This window comes from Sinocyclocheilus rhinocerous, unplaced genomic scaffold (assembly GCF_001515625.1).
Source record: "Sinocyclocheilus rhinocerous isolate Xijiao unplaced genomic scaffold, SAMN03320098_v1.1 scaffold896, whole genome shotgun sequence".
Lineage (NCBI taxonomy): Eukaryota > Metazoa > Chordata > Actinopteri > Cypriniformes > Cyprinidae > Sinocyclocheilus > Sinocyclocheilus rhinocerous.
Genome location: NW_015648505.1, coordinates 923,534 through 939,031, shown reverse-complemented (window position 1 = coordinate 939,031; position 15,498 = coordinate 923,534). Strand labels below are relative to the sequence as shown.

The window sequence follows — 15,498 nt, the reverse complement described above, 5'->3', positions numbered from 1 at the left end:
ACCAACCATGCAATTACAGCAAAAAACAGCAGTTATACAATAAGTGTAGATAAAATATTTAATACATTTTGCAAAATTACCCATGCATTTACTTGAATGAATGAGGCATTTATATGTACACTTGGACTGTAACATTTAATAAATAAAAGTTAAAACATTACAAATTTAAAAGGTGTTTTGAAAAACACATTGGTAAATGGAAATGTTTTTGAATTAAACATTTTGTACTTGGTAAAATAATTTTTAAAGATAATCCGTGAATACTGTTCTTGGTTGTTGCTCATTGTGGCTCATTGTGGAGCATGTCTTTCCACATCTTAGTCCAGTGAGTACTTTGCTTGTATCATCCTAATTAAAGAGATAGTTTACCCAAAAATGAAAATAATTTACTCCCTTATGTCGTCTACACATGACAAACCTGTTGGTTTTGATTACCAACATTCTTCAAAGTATCTTCTTTCTTCTGCAGAAAAACAAAAGTCAGGGGTTTGAAAAAAAAAATGAGAGGGTATTGATGTAATACATGTACTTGAACTTGCTTTCTCATGGACTCTAACTGCTCTACTAGTCCAGTCAGAGAAGTATAATAAAGATGAAGTCTACTGTCTGACTCCAAGCACTGCTCAGTGTTCACAGGTGTCTGAGGAACTTCTGCGATGACACTTTTCTCGGTTACTACAAAACATTGTTAAAAGACATTTGTGGCACATTTAAGAGAAATATTCAGTTGTTCCTGTACGTCTCTACATGCTAAGTGAAGAAGCAACTAAAGTAGCAACAAAACTGTGATTCTGTGTCTTGTTGTAGTCAGTTACATGTGTTTTGGCAGAGGTGAGCACCTTTAAAATTGGCTGAAATTCTGAAACGCCACCAACAAAAGGATAGTTAAAAGCCCTCTACCTGCATGTTGAAAATTAAGTTTGCTAATTTTGTAATTGTAAGAAAGACAGTTATCAATGGAAATTTGAATTCAGACAAAATATTCCATGTATTAAAATGTGTGGATTTTACATCGATAAATACAATGAATTGCGTTTCCTGAGCAAAACCAACCATTATCAACTACATCTGATGAGTACACAGAACTTTAACAACGCTACTATAGTATGACCAGTGCTGCTGTAGTGATCTGATGATGATGATGAAGCTCTCCTGTGTGAATATGTGCATCATATTAAGACCATGCGTGTTGTGGATTTTATTATCTGTAAGTTGCGCTTCAGCGCCGTCTTCACATTGCAGACACACGTAAGCCTCATGTAATTGCTACTTCAATGGCTTCTTGTTTGACTAGCGCAACAGAAGCGATTCACTTCAGTGTAGTCTTGACGCCAGAATATTTTAGGAACTACATTTTTCATTAGCAGATCATTTTTTAACTCTAATAACTGATGTGGGGCAAGGAGACTACAGTTTTTAATGAAAATTATGTTTTAAAAAGACTTTTCTCCTGTCGGTATAATTTATCATTCATGACAGTCATTTCTACTGGGTTTGTGAAGAGTGATAGTTCAGATACTTTCACAATAACAACAGTTATATTTCTGTTCTTTGCATGCTGTGTCGTAAATGCAGAAGCCCTCGCCGATTTATATACTGTACGGTGTACATATCCCTGTATATATCTATATAATAAAACAAACTGAAACGCAAGTTTGATGTGGATTTGAAGTCAGTAGTCGTTCCATTCCCCTTCTTCGCTTTCCTTCCCATGATCACATAAATGTTTAAGACCTGTGGTTATACATTGTTTTGAATGCATTTTACATTTTAAATGTTTACATTTCAATTACACAGTGTAATTTCTGTGACATTAGAAATATTCATGCTTGGGTTATCAAGTTATAATAGTGAAAACAAATGAAAATTCTGAGAAAAGCGTTGAAATGAGTCAAAATTATGAAATAAAACGTCTACAAAAATTTTTATACCGTTATAATTATGGGAAAAGAGTTAAATTGCCATAAGCCGAAATTGAGAAAAGTTGAAGTTATGACAAGTCAAAAGTATAAAAGTGACAAGTCAAAGCAGAAAGTCAATCGAAATAAAGTCTAAATTATGAGATAACTGACTTTATCACAGTCGAAATTGACGAGTCAGTTGTGACTAAAAGTTGACTATCAATTTGTCATGTGACTTCTCATTTGACTTGATTTAGATTTGATTGTTGAAATTGAAAAAAGCTTAAATGGAGAGATTATTCAAATTAAGTAATTGACAAGTCAAAATTGAATAGTCAATGACAAAATATGTCACAATTACAGCAGTCTGTTATGAAAAGTCAGTTATGATGAGTCAATTACGACAAGAAATTAACTATGTCATGACTGTGAATTTCATAATTTCTACTTTTCATCATGAATGATTGGAATCATGATTTTTTTTTTTTTATGTGGTGGAAATGGGCTTCCAATGCCTTGCCCCATAGACATCCACTGTAAAGTAAATTACTTGTAAAGGAGCAGTACATTACTGTAGAGAGCTATCAAGATTAAAGGGGAAGTTCACCCAAATTACTCACCCTCATGTCCCTCCAAAACCACAAGACCGTCGTTCATGCATCATGGTACTGTCATGAATGCACGAATAAGAAGAAATTGTTGAATTGTTTTTTTTTTCCCCTTTGCGCACAAACATTATTTTCGTAGCTTCATAAAAATTCGGTTGAACCACTGATGTCACGTGGACTATTTTAACGACGTCCTTACTACCTTTCTGCGCCTTGAACGTGTCAGCTGCGTTGAGGGTTTCATCAAAAATATCTTAATCTGTGTTCCAAAGATGAGCGAAGGTCTTACTGGTTTGTGTAAGGATAAAGGAAACTCAGATACTTTGATCTCCTGAGAAACAGACTAGCCACAAACCTCTGGCTAAGGATCAGACTGGCGAGTTTGTGATCGTGGAGCCCACGCATAGCGGCCGCCGTGAGGCATCCTAAATAACATAGATTCTTAATGAACGAGAAAATACAGAGTAAAGAGTTAACTAGAATTATCAAATGTCAGAATAATTAGAGACCGACAAACAACCAATTTGCCTTTCAACCTAAATTCGAGATAATACTAAAATGGGGTCAGATTAAATAATAAAATGGAGTCAGATTTCAGTTAAACCTAAATTGAATAACTCTGCGCGCTGAAAAGACCGAACACGCAAGTGACCTTCATCCACCACTGGATACCTTCCTTGGGCCAAGTGTGTGGACCTTACATTTGGAACAACATTAGAGTGAGTAATTGAATTTTAATTTGAGAATTTTTTTTCATTTCTGGGTGAACTATCCCTTTAACTTTGGTAATAAACAACAGATACAGTTGAGCTCATCATCTATTGAACCCGGGACATTCCTTCTCCTCACTACAGTAAATATCCAAGCTCCTTGTTCTTGACATGATCTTTGCCCTCGTCACATTCTGTCTTGTGATTAGAGGAGGGAAGGAAAAGAGGGAGAAGTCTTCATATCCAACATGACCTCTTCAGATAAGCCATTGTCTCAGTTCAGGAAATAAGGCCAATGCCCAACACTGCTGTATCACAGCTGATAAACTCTTACAGCAACATACACAGGAAAGACTCACTTCAAAGTACAAAACTCTTTATTGTCCAGGAGATGTGTACATGTACATACCACTTATAAAAAAAAAAGTTTATACAAAAAACCCAGCTATTTCTTTCTTCAAGACCTTCTGAATATGAGAGGTTTGGGTCAAATACTATACTTTAAAGGAGTCTAATTTTGCGTCTAATTTGAGTCTAAAGGAGCGATTTTGTAGTTTCATTGAATGCTATAAAAATGATCGTCTATTGGCCTTTGAGGACTGTTGATTGCTGATGGTCAGAAACTGAAATGGTTCTTGATGTCCTTGATCTGCTTCATCATGCCAGCGATGTGCTCTCCCCTGCAGGACAGAAGTAAGCCGTTCAGGATCACTGGACTAACACAACAGTTATATATGTTATATACGTTCATCGCTTAATTAATGCAAAATCAAGAAAAAAAAATCTGGACATTTGAAAATTGAAAATATTACTTGAGTTGATTCTTATTTGACTATAATATAATATATAATTAAAAATATAAAAAAACAATATACACACTATATATACAAAATAGATTTTCTACATTACAATAAGGTTTTTTTTCCCATTGCGTTGCAGTAACAAGGTTAAGATTTGCACATGGAAATGGGGAGGTTTTTTGTGTAACAAGTAAAAGGGATATAGGGCATAACAGTTACAAGGATGAGTCTTTTGCGTAACAGGGATGTGATTTTTTGTTGCGCAACAGCAACAAGGATGAGTCTATGTATAACAGTACAGGGATTTTTTTGCGTAACAGGAATGAGTCTTTTATGTAAAAAGGATTTATTGATTTTTTTGCATAACAGTTACAAAGGATGAGTCTTTTGCATAACAGTAACGGATTTGTTTTTTGAGTAACAGCAACAAGGATGAATCTGTTGTGTAACAGTAACAAGGATGAATTTGTTGTGTAACAGTAACAAGTTTTTTTGCATAACAGTAACAGATTTGTTTTTTTGTGTAACAGCAATAAGGATAAGTCTTTTGTGTAAGAGTAATAGGGATTTGTTTTTTGTTTTTTTGCGTAACAGCAACAAGGATGAGACTATGTATAACAGTAATGGATTTTTTGCATAACAGAATTGAGTCTTATGTAACAGTAACAGGGATTTGTTTTTTGAGAAACGGCAACAAGGATGCATCTTGTGTAGCTGTAACAGTTTTTTCTGCATAACAGCAACAAGGATGAGTGTCTTGCGTAACAGTAACTTGTTTTTTGTGTAACAGCAATAAGGATAAGTCTTTAGTGTAACAGTAAAAGGGATTTTTTATTTATTTATTTTCTTGCATAACAGCAACAAGGATGAGTCTTTTGCGTAACAGTAGCAGGGATTTGTTTTTGTTTTTTTGCGTAACAGCATCAAGGATGAGTCTATGTATAACAGTAACAGGGTTTTTGCGTAACAGGATTGAGCCTTTTATGTAACGGTAACAGTTTTTTTTTTTTTTTTGCGTAACAGCAACAAGGACAAGTCTATGTATAACAGTAACAGGGATTTTTTTTGCGTAACAGGACTGAGCCTTTTATGTAACAGTAACAGGGATTTTTTTTTTGCATAACAGTAACAGATTTTTTTGTGTGTAACAGTAACGGACTCATTTTTTTCTTTAACATGTAAGGTTTTTTGCATAGCATTAATAGATCGGTTTTCTTGCATAATAACTGATTAGATTTTTGCATGATACAATAACAGTTTTCTGCACATTATGGTAACAGAAATTAGGTTTTTCTGCATTATAGTAACAGGTATGAGATTTTTTTATTTTTTTTTTCAATAACAGTAACAGGAATTAGTTTATTTGCATTACATTAACTGGGATGTGGTTTTTTCACCCACATCACAGACTACATACAATCCTATATTTGCAGTCTTGTAGAACACTGTCATGGTTTTAAAAATAGAATTTGTCATTTCTATTTTCTATCATCTATATCTGTCATTTCTTTTTATTCACTTGGTTTCAGGGTATAATTTGACCCTATTCATGCTACAGAATAAGAGATGGTCACGGACCAACAACAGACCTCTGCAAAGCATCTTTGAATACACACTTTACAGTATGAATGGCGCTAGCATTGACATTTGGTGTTTTGTATACGTGTGAAGTAAAGCAGTTGGTAACTCTCTGTACATACTGTTCTTTCAGCACTCCCTGGACACACTTCCTCTGGTGGGCGTTGAGTGTGAGACTGGAGCGAGCCGGAGATGCTCCTGTATTCATCTGCTTCTTCTGATATTCCTTCTTCATGTTCACCTGACAACACATTACAGCACACAGTGACACTGGGGAAATGACATACTTCCGCTCTGCTCATGGCAACAGAGGAACACTGCCAAAACAAACCAGGTTTTAACTAGGATACATGGTGAAGCAGCGTACATATCAGACTACCATCTGCATTAAACAGACCTGTTTAATGCCGTTGTCAAGGTGACGGAGCTGATCATGGATGGTTTGCAGTTCCTTCCTCATGTCCTTCTCACTGTCTGACAGCACAGGAAGTTGACTCCGCAGACTTCCCAAAACCTGTTTTACTCTACACACACACATACATACACTTAAGTGGTTGTATCTTAGTTACAATTAATTCAATAAGGAAGTTCTGAGTTCAGAAAAACATGCCCATTTCAACATTTTTCTATTTAACTAATTTCAAAGAAAGGTGAACCTGTTAATAATGGCTTCTTGACGGTACTTGGCATCTTCATATTTATCAGCCAGGCGCTCCGCAGCCTCTCTCAGGCTTTTTCTACAACACACCATCACATTTACCATCTTTAGCACAGGCACATACTGCCGTAAACCACAGCGTTAATAACTCTTCTGTGCTGAGCCCACTCATACTGTATATTTCCAGTGTCTACCACACTCAATAATAACATGAGGTTTTGCTTTCTATTTGTAGTACTCGTACATGTAGTTCTTCTCAATGACTCAACTGAGCTAAATGTGTTTCTGTATGTGAGGTTGTGATTAGTGCTATTCAGGCAGTGCTGGGGTCACCTCTCCTCTCTACAAAGAGCAAGATCCTCCAGCTGCTTATTCTTCTGGCCGGTCAGGAGCTTTACTCTGAAAAGGGGACAATCATGAAATAATTGATCAAAGATGTATTTACATGGACTGCAACAGTTTCACACTACTAAACAATAAATGTTGATTAGGCGGTTTATGTGGAACACTTTTTTCCTGTACAGAGTATATTTCTATTTCAGATTTAAATGAGAGCATGCAGTGCTATAACTGAAACATAGTACTGCACTGGTACCATGGTGCAAATGAAAATACTATAGTAGTTGTATATATTACAGTTCAAATGTTTGAGTCAATAAGATTGATTATTTACTAATTTTTTTGATTGATTGTAAGAAGTCTTTTATACTCACACATTTAATGAATCACAAATAATGTAAAAACAGTATTGTGAAAATTTATTAAATCATTACATATATATATATATATATATATATATATATATATATATTTCACAACAGTATTATTGTGAATATATAATATATATATATATAGTGCGCAAGAAACGTTGTGCTGTGCTGCTATTTTTTTCAGGATTCTTTGATTAATAAAAAAAAAAAAAGGTTTAAAAGAACAGCATTTATTTGAAACAAATCTTTTTGTAACATTGTAAAAGTCTTGACTTTTGATAAATTTAAAGCATCCTTCCTGAATAAAAGTTTTAATTTTAGAATAATTAAATTTTTCTTACCCTAAACTTCTATTGTACATTTTATTTAGTTTTACATTATACATACTTTACATATAATGTCCATTACACATTACAAGTTTATTTCTTGCATAGTATTTATCTGATTGTGGGAGATGTGATGTTTGTTATGAAAATGTCACAATGAAAATATCCTCATAATTCATATTCTTTATTTTTTTTGTAGAAGTCTCTCACTTTTGACCGATTTAATGCATCCTTGTTAAATAAATAATAATAATAATAATAATAATAATAATAATACTGACACCCACATTTTTGAGCGGTACCACAATTATTAAAATTAAAAAACATAGCTGTTAACAAAATGATCCTAAAACAATTTTATCTTGTACCTTCTCTGCATTTCTTCATGCGCCAGGCCCAGTTTGAGGATGTACTCCTCTCTGAACACCTGTGTGGCTCTGCTTAACAGCTGCAGACATTCTGGAGGAGGAGGAGACAAGTCCTTATCACCTGCCCTAAAACACACACACACAAGAAAGTGACAACCTCAATGACAGCTTCAATAAAGTTCAGAAAACATCCATTCAGAATGAGAAATATTAGTTTAATATAACCAATGTAATGTAATATAATGCAAAAAAAAAAAAAGCATGTTAAAGTGCTTAAGCTCCATTAGGGAATATGTAGGTGGTTTGTTGCTGGTTCAAGATGTTCTACCAGCCCTAAAGGGTAAGACCAGGATGATCTAGCAGGCCTAAACCAGGTTTTCCAGCTGATAGTCCAGGTGATTAATCATTTAATCTTAAATTGGTTTTAACTGTTTTTTAAAACAAAAAATAAATATTCACATTTTACCTCAGCATTAATGGATTGGTTGAGCTGCGTGCCAGGATGTTGCGAATATGCTGTTCGAAGGAGTCTTCAGCCAATCCACGCAGAGGAGAGCTTCCTGACCCCGCCCCCGGATGAGAGCAGAGCAACGGAGGGGACGGGGGACGAATAGAGCTTCTACATGGATATTTAAAAAGAAAATCTTATATAATCTGATAAAATCCTAAAAACCAGATAGCAAGTCATTTACTTTCAAGTACGATATAACACTGGGATTCCCAAACTTTCTTGTCAGCTGAACACCTTAAATATATAAACCCTGTAAAATATTTAATTAAAGGGGTCATATGATGCGATTTCAAGTTTTCCTGCAATGCAATGCGTAAAAAGACAGTATAAGTCATTATAATCCGTATTTATGTCCCCACTGGATGCAACGAATGCCTCGTTTATAATGGGTTTTATTGGTTTTGAATCATCTCCCCGGCCTGACAGGGAATCATCACAATATAGTAAGGGGTGTAACATTTCCGTCACACGCTTGAGGTATTCGGCCAATCATAACGCACTGGATAGCTGGCCAATCACAGCACACCTCGCTTTTCAGACCGATGAGCTTTGTAAAAATCGACGCGTTTCAGAAAGGCGGGGCATAGAGGAGAAACAATAATGTACAGTATGTGGAAAATAATGTGTTTTTTGAACCTTAAACCGCATAAACACATTTCATTACACCAAATACACAAAATAATGTTATTTTTAGCAGCATCATATGACCCCTTTAATGTAACCCCTGAGCTGATTTAACAACACGTTTGCATGTTCTCTGGTGCTGGTAATACTACTACTACTAATAATTATTATCATTATTAATAGGTTTCAACTCTAATCATAAAAATAAAGACAAATACAATGTTGACAGCAATTAAATTTAAGAAAAAAAGATCTGATAATTATAAAGAAATACGCTGCATGCTTCACTCAGAAACACGCAGCACATCAAAGAGTTGATAATCACACTAAGCTATATTGTTTTCATTTTTACATTTTATATCATTTGTAATTAGCGTCCCCTAAACTAACAAACCCCCTACAGTTCCCTCACAATCCCCCGTTTGGGAAACCCTGCCCTAACAAATAGGGAAAGAGCCAGAGTGTGCTTGTCACATACAGCAGAGGGAGCAGGAGACACTCGTAGGTACTCGTGATGCAGATCATGGTGGCTCCCAGGGACAGGTCTGACACTATCCAAAACCCACGAACAGGAGCCGGCAAACTGAGAGAGAGAGAGAGAGATCAGACGAGAGGGGGATTTAAATAAGCACCAGTAATCTACAGTGCTTACTCAACGTCCCTTAAGGTTTGCATCTGCAAATTGGGCTTTTGTTTCACAAGAGATCTGGGTTTTAGCTTTAACTGTAGCTTCTGGTTTCCTGTGAGTGTTCTTCTACCTATTTGCGAGAGGTCTGGTGCACAGGATGTGCTCCACTATACAGCGCTGCTCTGCCGCCAGCTCCTGCAGACTGTCTTTATCCTCCTCATCTGCAATATCAAAATACATACCAAGTTCTTCAAACACTGTAATCGGAAATATTTAAATGTCCCAAGTAAAGGATGTACTCGCCAGACTCCAGAAACCCGTGCAGTTTTTTGAACCAGGTGAGTCCTACACTGTGAACACCGGCCTCATGGGTGCAGTGGTACCTGTGCTGACACAGAGGGTCTGAAAGGGAGGTTTTTTTTCCATATAAATTAATAGTAACGACAGTTATAATATTACAAAACATTACATCAAATAATTGTTCTTTTGAAATTTCTATTTCACCAAAACATTTTTTTAAATATTTGACAAAAATATTAAGCAGCACAACTGATTTTAACATTGATAATGTTAAATCATGGCAAAATGGCAAATCAGCATATTAGAATGATTTCCGAACGATCACTTGACACTAAAATCTGGAGTAATGGCTGCTAAAAATTACATTTTAAGATCTATATGTGACCCTGGACCACAAAACTGGTCTCAAGTGTAAATTTTTCGAAATTGAGATTTATACATTATCTGAAAAGCTGAAATATAAATAAGCTTTCCATTGATGTATGGTTTGTTAGGATCAGACAATATTTGGCAGAGATACAACTATTTGAAAATCTGGAATCTGAGGGTGCAAAAAAATCTAAATACTGAGAAAATCGCCTTTAAAGTTGTCCAAATGTAGTTCTTAGCAATGCATATTTCTAATCAAAAATTAAGTTTTGATATATTTACGGTAGGAAATTTACTAAATATCTTCATGAAACATGATCTTTGCTTAATATCCTAATGATTTTTGCCATAAAAGAAACATCGATAATTTTGACCCGTACACTGTTTTTTTGGATATTGCTGAAAAAATATACCCAAGCGACTTAAGACTGCTTTAGTGCTCCAGGGTCATATATAAAACAGAATTCATTTTAAACTGTAACAATTTTGTTTCAAACCAGTAGCATAAATAAATAATGCTTCTTTTCACAAACATCATAAAGTGATCAAAAAAGTTAAAACACCTATTATTATATATTATATATATTATTTTTAAATATTTAATATTATTTTGTATACATTTTTAAACCATAATGCCACATCAGCCTTCACACTAGTCTACTAAAAACTTGTTACATAAGCCTAAAGAAGATTTAAAATCTAATGTGCTGATTTGATTTGAGAAACCTTTCTTGAAATGAAGAAACATTTAATGAAATGAAAGAGTCATCTGTAATTTTACAAATGTCTTTACTGCAACTGATAACCAATGTAATGCATCTCTGGAGAATAATAGTATTAGTAACTTCTTGCAAAAAATTTTTCCAAGTATGCCAAAAGTTCCTGAAATTGTACACAGTATCCAGTGGATTTTTAAATGCTGGCCGACTATTACCCATGACATCTTGCAGAATAGGAGTTCTTTCAAATATTTTTAGCATTCACAGTAAATGTGGGGCCAAATCTGCCAACAGCCAAGTAGAATTTTGCTAAACACTAATGCTTACTTGCAAACCCAGACAGTATGCAAAGAGGTTTGCGGTATCAAAATGTAATTTTATGACATACTACTACATACCCAAAAGCAATTTGATTCTCATCCCCAGCAAATTACGTATCATTACGGTGTAACATAAGTATTTAAATTATGATGTAGCGTCTGGGTGTGGCGAGTGCTTGAGTGACCTCCTGACCTCGGTGTAATCTGATTGGGCAGGTGAAATCAGACTCTGTAATCTCCTCCTCCTCCCCAGCAGCCAGTTTGAGCGTCAGTTCCAGCTCCACACACTCAAACACATAAAGCGAGGGCACAGTCTCTGAGCCTCTGGACCATCTCTCTACAGCCTGAACAAAGCACAGAAACAGGGGCTCAGCATCTCTCACACTGCACGAGCTGCATTTGAGGATTTGTAAGATGTATTGACTAAATTTTGTCTGACTTACTCCGCCATCCTCCTCTTCCTCTGCCTCCAGCACCACACAGTGGTACAGCATTCCTGATTCAGTGGCAATAACCAGGATGTTCGGCACACAAGGCAGGCAGAGCACAGCACACGCATCATAACCGTAATTATCTTCTGCCGCGGGGTACATGGGTAATGGGCCCATTGGCTTCCCGAAATTACTGACACCATGAGAAAGACTGAAGATAAATGGAGCAGATATCTCACAGGCATCACATTAAGAAATCATTATTGTGACAAGGAACTAAAAAAGACGAGAAAAATATCTGTTTGTATCCACAACAAATATGTCCTGAAACAAATTCAAGGCAAGGAAAAATATTCATTATACATTTATATACATTATTCATATATATTTTACACATTTTACTCCACATCTCATTACTGTAATGTGCCCAGACACTATTTATTCATAAAAAACCCCCCAAAAAAACCACACACATCAGTACAACACATACTATAATAGGGCTACGTATCGGCAGCAAAGTCACAATGCGATACATATCCTGATACAGAGGCCATGATATGCTATACGCTCACGATACGGGTCTGCACTAAATCACCTCAGCAGAATTTAGTATAACAACTGTTTATTAAACACTGCATACTGTAAGGAAAATTACCTCTGCATACTGTACCACAGTATAACAATATAGGTAATGGCATAGCTTTCATGTTAACATTGAGCAGGTAACCAGGTACAATATTCTGATTATTTCCATCAAAATACAAAAATAATAATGTAATCTTTCTAATGAATTTATATTGCATAATATATTAATAAAATCATCTTTACATTGCTGGTAGGTTATCATTGCCAGTTGTTAGTGATCTACGGCTCTGTGTAGTAAACGCTGCTCCATCGGAAAGCACGTGATGGAGATTTACTACTAATCACAGAACTGACTTCACTGACAAGATAGTCAGTACTATCTTTACTCACAATCACATGCGATTTATTGTGCAGCCCGTGTGTATATATATATATATATATGTGTGTGTGTGTGTGTGTGTGTATATACATATTAGGGCTGCCCTCGACGAAGGATTTTTCTGGTCAACTAGTCATTTTAAGCATTAGTCGACTAATTGCACTAATTTAAATCATTATAATGAGCCTTTAATTGCCTGCATAGCCTAATAAGCACTCAAGCGCACACAAAGCTTGCCACAGTGCACCGGCAGAAGTAATGATTATGAATGTGTCAGTGAAAAACAGTAAGGAGACTGCATTACCATTTTAATAATTTGATAAACTAGTGTTTTCTTTGTTCTCGGTTTTTAGAGATGAAGTCAGCGACACTGACTCGTCATCTCCGCTGTAGTGAACACGCTTGTTTCATACGGATTGGAGAATTTGTTTTCCATTTGAATTGGTTCATTTGAAAGTAGACATTTCACTCTCTATATGCCTAGATATATTTTTTATGTAATGTAAGGCAAAGATATACACGGATTTCACAGAGACCGAGACGGCAGAAAGTGCATCCTGTTTGCTTTCATTATTTTACAAAAGCGCAATGTTTTGTTGTTATTGTGAGTGCACACAAATAAACGTAGAGTCTTTACAGATTCAAAAGATGTATTACTTTTATCCGTATGACCAAAAATGAGGGAGTATTTTAGGAGCAAGTGATCGCTCCATCTGTCCTGCAGTGATCGCTGCTGTTCAGCTTCCTCGCTCCGAACAGACACAATAGCGCACATTTCTCTAGGTTAACATTAGATTGAGCGGCCATGTAAAGTTGCTGCTAATAACACATTTCAGATAAAAAGCCATATTTGAGGTTTATGAATGATAGGCGAGCGTTTGGATCTGTCCGTCACAGACTGCCTGTGGATTTTTTTTTTCTGCGACTAATAAAATTTTGGTCAACCAAGTGCCTATGAACAACCTGTCTGTGTAGTAAATGTTGCTCCATGTGAAAGCCCGCACGTGATGGAGATTTACCGCTGATTACAGAAGCGGCTTTACTGACAAGATGCGCGTTAAATATCGCATGCGATTTATCGTGCAGCCCTAATATATATATATATATATATACACATAATTTTTGTATATACATAAATTTTGTTAATAGTGAGTATTGTCACCACATCATGACAGGGTCATAGACATGTGTTTGTTACCTGTGTGTGAGAGAAATATAGCTCAGAAATGTCTCTCCATTCCCATACAGTATGTACAGTGGATACACCAGCAGCTCTGCCTTCATACGCAGACCGCTCAGACGAGGAGAATCCGCCAGCGGCCCAAAGTCAAACGCCACAGCCGTCTCGCCCAGAGATGCTGCATAGGAACGTCTATAAAAGAGAGTGACTTCTTTAATTCAACATCACAACAGTTATTTTGTCCATAACATATCTGTTAATCTATATCTTAATACCTGAATTTTAGTTCCAAGCGGAATACCGAAAGCTTCTAGTAATACTATCTAATAAAATTAACAATATAGCACTGCCAAATTCTGGTTTTAAAGAAAACAGTCAAACTTACCCTCTTGTATGAACAATGCTTTCCTCGTCTACCTGAGACACAGATAAAACTTTGGCAGGGGACTGTGGCTCCTTAAGATGATAAAATCTGGAGAAAAAATACATTTTTGTACAACCCAATACAATCATAACAGTAATTTTAGTTTTGGTTGCCTGAACTTTTAATGGAGGAACAGAAACCTCTCAGGTTTGATTAAAAATACCTTAATTTGTGTTGCAAAGATTAACCAAAGTCTTATGGATTTGGAATGACACGAGGATGACTGTTTATGACAAAACAATGTTTTCTTTTTGAGTAAATTATTCCTTTAACACCTCTGCCAGTCATTTATTCCAGATACCTGATGGTGTTATCGGAGGTCAGCAAAACCAGATGAGGCTCCTCAGTTTCACTGGGATACCAGGCAGCCTGTCGGAGTGTCACAGAGGCAGAACTGGTGAAGAAACGTTCAGCCACAGGAATCGTTCTGTGAAAGAGAAAACACATAACACTACAGAACCTGAGGCAGCACGGAGGAATAATGCAGCTCTCTTAAACCTGAGGCGTACTCACTTGCAGTTGATCTGGATGCGTCCACCCTCAAACTCTGACCTCTTGCCCCAGCGCTGAGGCAGTTCCAGTATAGTCGCTCCACGCTGACCGATGAGAGCCACATGATACTGCGTCGGGCTGACAAGCACCTGACACACCTCAAACAGCGGCGGGTTGATGCACAGCAGAGTCTGCGGAGAGATACGGGACACACAGTCAGAGAAATAACTACACCAGACAGACTCTATTCAAACACACTGACCTGATATTTCGAAGTGTCCGTGTCGCCGTCAGTGTTCAGCTGACGCAGGTTTGTGGTGTAAAACACGCTCTCAACACTATCCCATATGAATAAGTCACCGTTCAGACAAAACGTAAGGTTCTTGGCTATTCTTTTGCTTGTCCCCTGAGGCTCTAAATGAAGCCTGTCTTTTAAGTTAATGAAGATATCGTGGTTTTTCAGCGCTTCCCTCCAGCGATCTCCCGCGAACGACGCCATGTTTTCTTGTGTTGTCACAGAATAACGTCGTCAGAGAAATCCACCAATAGGATCACGTTACACGACTAGAACTTTTTTGTTGCATCGCGGGATTTGTAGTTTATTAAAGCGCGTTGTCATTTAGCCCTAACTACTGTACCACACTGAAAGGAAGAAATATGAAATTATACAAAAAAAAATACAATAAAAAGTTGTTAAATAATAATAACTAATGTACTTTGATTTGTATTAGTTATCTATTTTAGTTTTAGTTACAGTTGTAGTCATGTTGTCATTTTATTAGTTTTTTTATTATGTCTATATAGGCTTTTTATTAAGTTTTACTTTTATTTAATTTGAGTTATTTCAGTACTTCAACATACAAAATGGAAATGAAAT

At 36.2% G+C, this 15,498-nt stretch overlaps 1 protein-coding gene across 2 annotated transcripts; it reads right to left on the bottom strand.

Annotated features, from left to right (window-relative positions):
* Positions 1 to 3,582: 3,582 nt before the first annotated feature.
* nup88 (nucleoporin 88) lies at positions 3,583 to 15,164 on the bottom strand. Of its 2 annotated transcripts, none has more exons than XM_016514363.1 (17): positions 14,884 to 15,164; positions 14,643 to 14,812; positions 14,431 to 14,556; positions 14,091 to 14,177; positions 13,724 to 13,897; positions 11,574 to 11,772; positions 11,324 to 11,474; positions 9,726 to 9,824; positions 9,553 to 9,643; positions 9,273 to 9,377; positions 8,126 to 8,278; positions 7,660 to 7,785; positions 6,589 to 6,654; positions 6,254 to 6,334; positions 5,995 to 6,121; positions 5,720 to 5,838; positions 3,583 to 3,899 (listed from the first exon to the last, which is right to left on the bottom strand). In XM_016514363.1, the coding sequence occupies exons 1-17, from the start codon at positions 15,118 to 15,120 to the stop codon at positions 3,836 to 3,838; spliced, it is 2,175 nt and encodes a 724-aa protein (XP_016369849.1). In that variant the 5' UTR covers positions 15,121 to 15,164; the 3' UTR covers positions 3,583 to 3,835. The 2 variants fall into 2 exon arrangements, with proteins under 2 accessions (XP_016369849.1, XP_016369850.1); XM_016514364.1 differs by having other exon boundaries at positions 11,574 to 11,754.
* Between the last annotated feature and the right edge of the window lie 334 nt (positions 15,165 to 15,498).

Excerpts from the sequence above, each read along its gene's own strand:
- nup88 (XM_016514363.1), bottom strand. The coding sequence starts at position 15,120 with ATGGCGTCGTTCGCGGGAGATCGCTGGAGGGAAGCGCTGAAAAACCAC. Across the intron at positions 9,378-9,552 it reads ACCAGACCTCTCGCAAATAG|TTTGCCGGCTCCTGTTCGTG; the intron begins GTAGAAGAACAC and ends TCTCTCTCTCAG. Across the intron at positions 8,279-9,272 it reads TGTCTCCTGCTCCCTCTGCT|AAGCTCTATTCGTCCCCCGT; the intron begins GTATGTGACAAG and ends ATATCCATGTAG.